A 2,055-nucleotide genomic window follows, 5' to 3' on the forward strand; every position below is an offset into this window, starting at 1 on the left:
CGCCCCCCCCCCCCAAAATAAACATGGCTTACATTGTGCTGCCTTCATTTTTCCATTACTAGAAATCACAAGTTGGTACTTGTTTTATGCATGGACATGACTTGAGGGTGTCAGTTTACAGGTACATTACTTCTCTTTTTTTCATAGCCTTTAGCAGCTAACTCGTCATAGATCCACCCATTGGTCCTTTTTCTCACTGTAAGCAAGTTATTCCTTGCCATTGCTGCCTCCGCCTCTTTCCCCCCCCACCCCCAGCATTACAGCAAGGAGGTCACAGAGAGCTGAAGCACAGACTTTCTTAAGTTTCCTTTTGACAGCAGTGGTCTGGTACAAGATTGGAAGCAATGCTTCGTGTAATTGTGGAATCTGCTACAAATATCCCCAAAACTAAGTTTGGGAAGCCAGATCCTATTGTTTCTGTTATTTTTAAAGGTAAGGAAGAATAACAAAAATGTACTCGCTCCGGTTTCTTTCTGGATTTTCTGTAGTTGCTAGAAGAAAGGGCATAGCATACATATTTTAAAGTCTGTGAAATACTGAAATTACATAAAATTGCAACTACTATAATGTTAGCAAAGATCTTAACCAGAGACTCTATTTTCCTGCATGAATTGGGTGGAGTGTGCTGGTGGGTGGCATTTTTTCCAGGACTGTAGGGCAGCTATTACAAGACTGTTTCAAGTTTCTGTAAAAGTTTATTCCTCCATCCTTATTTCACACCTGTCTACATCAAAATCTGTTCTCAGCCTTGCATTAACGTCTACATTGCAGCATCTTAATTTTAATTCTTCCCTCCAAGACTTTTACTACTTTATTTTTGGCACAATAATTGTTACTCACTAAAAATATTGTTGCTGCAGCAATTGTTTCCTTATTGTGATTATTTTCTTTAAGTAATTTTGGCATTTGCTTTAAAGTTCCTGTTGTTATTACCACTGGTGCTTGTTTTACTTTTTGGCTTATACTTTTAAATTCTGTTTCTATGGAGCAAAACTCATGTTCCTCATCACACCATTCTCAGAGTGCCTTGTTAATTACTTATGGGAAAAACTTCATATGGTTTCTCTTACATTCACATGTAAGTTTGAACGGTAATTTATTTTTGTGTTAAGTTTTGTATATGATTTCTGCTTTTATTGCTTCCTTTTTCACCAGTACCAAAAGGTGTGGAAGACCTGCCCCGTCTTATATTATACATTCCATCAGTCTGAATTGTGGCAAGTAGTTAAATTTGTTCTTGAGAGAGTTATTTGTTAACTACTGACTGAACTAAAAGCAGCTCTCAAAGGATAGAAATAGTTGTTGTGTTTGCTGTCTTCACTGTAATTTCCCAAATAGGAAAGAGAGGCCTGTCCTTTGAAAATGTTTGAAAACTTGTTGCAACCTTTCCTCCTCTGTTTTTTCTCCTATTCTCTTTTTCGTATATTTTCAAGTCTATCTAGGTTTCCTTCAGCAGGGCACGTTATTTAGCCCTTTCCAATGGTCCTTATATTTCCTAATACTTGCATCAAGCATTTCTGTGTGGACCTCAAGGATTGGTATGAGGCTGAAGTTGGTTCCTTATTCCCAGTTTTTTATTCCCAGTTCCTTTTTCAAAGCTTCTGTTGGCAGCCTGCCACGGCCAAACCATGTTTTGGGCTGGGCAAGTCTGTGGTCAGAGATGTCCAAGAGAGTCTCCCAGTGCCACAAAGGCACAGCATGGGGTGGCCCAAGAAGGATTTCTAGCTATAATCCCAGCCCAAAATCCAATTCCTTATTCAGGTCCATTAATTTAGCACAGTACCTGGGGTGCTGTTTTGGCAGCACCCTATGGCCAAACTGCACTTTGGGCTGGGCAGGTCTCCATTCAGAAATGTCCAGAAGCATCCCCTGGTGGCACCAAGGTGTGGCCTGGGGTGGCCCAAGAAGTTCATAATCCAGTTCCTTATTCAGTTCCATGTATTTAGCACAGTGGCTGGGTTGCTGTCTGTTGGTGGCCTGGCACAGCCAAACCGTGTTTTGGATCAGGCAAGTCTCTAGCCACAGGTGTCCAGGATAGTCCCCCGGCTGTGCAGA

At 41.0% G+C, this 2,055-nt stretch overlaps 1 protein-coding gene across 2 annotated transcripts in view; it reads left to right on the plus strand.

The window, feature by feature from the left end:
- Window positions 1-237: 237 nt before the first annotated feature.
- The window catches only part of MYOF (myoferlin), a 172,276-nt gene continuing 170,458 nt past the window's right edge, over window positions 238-2,055 (plus strand). The window contains exon 1 of one of the 2 annotated variants that reach the window (XM_019502626.1): window positions 238-432. In XM_019502626.1, coding sequence (XP_019358171.1) covers window positions 345-432 — 88 coding nt within the window. In that variant the 5' untranslated portion in view covers window positions 238-344. The remainder of the gene's footprint in view (window positions 433-2,055) is intronic. The other variant, XM_019502627.1, reaches the window with a different exon arrangement.

The sequence above is a fragment of the Gavialis gangeticus genome, unplaced genomic scaffold, assembly GCF_001723915.1.
Source record: "Gavialis gangeticus isolate Ggan-Ray unplaced genomic scaffold, GavGan_comp1, whole genome shotgun sequence".
Lineage (NCBI taxonomy): Eukaryota > Metazoa > Chordata > Crocodylia > Gavialidae > Gavialis > Gavialis gangeticus.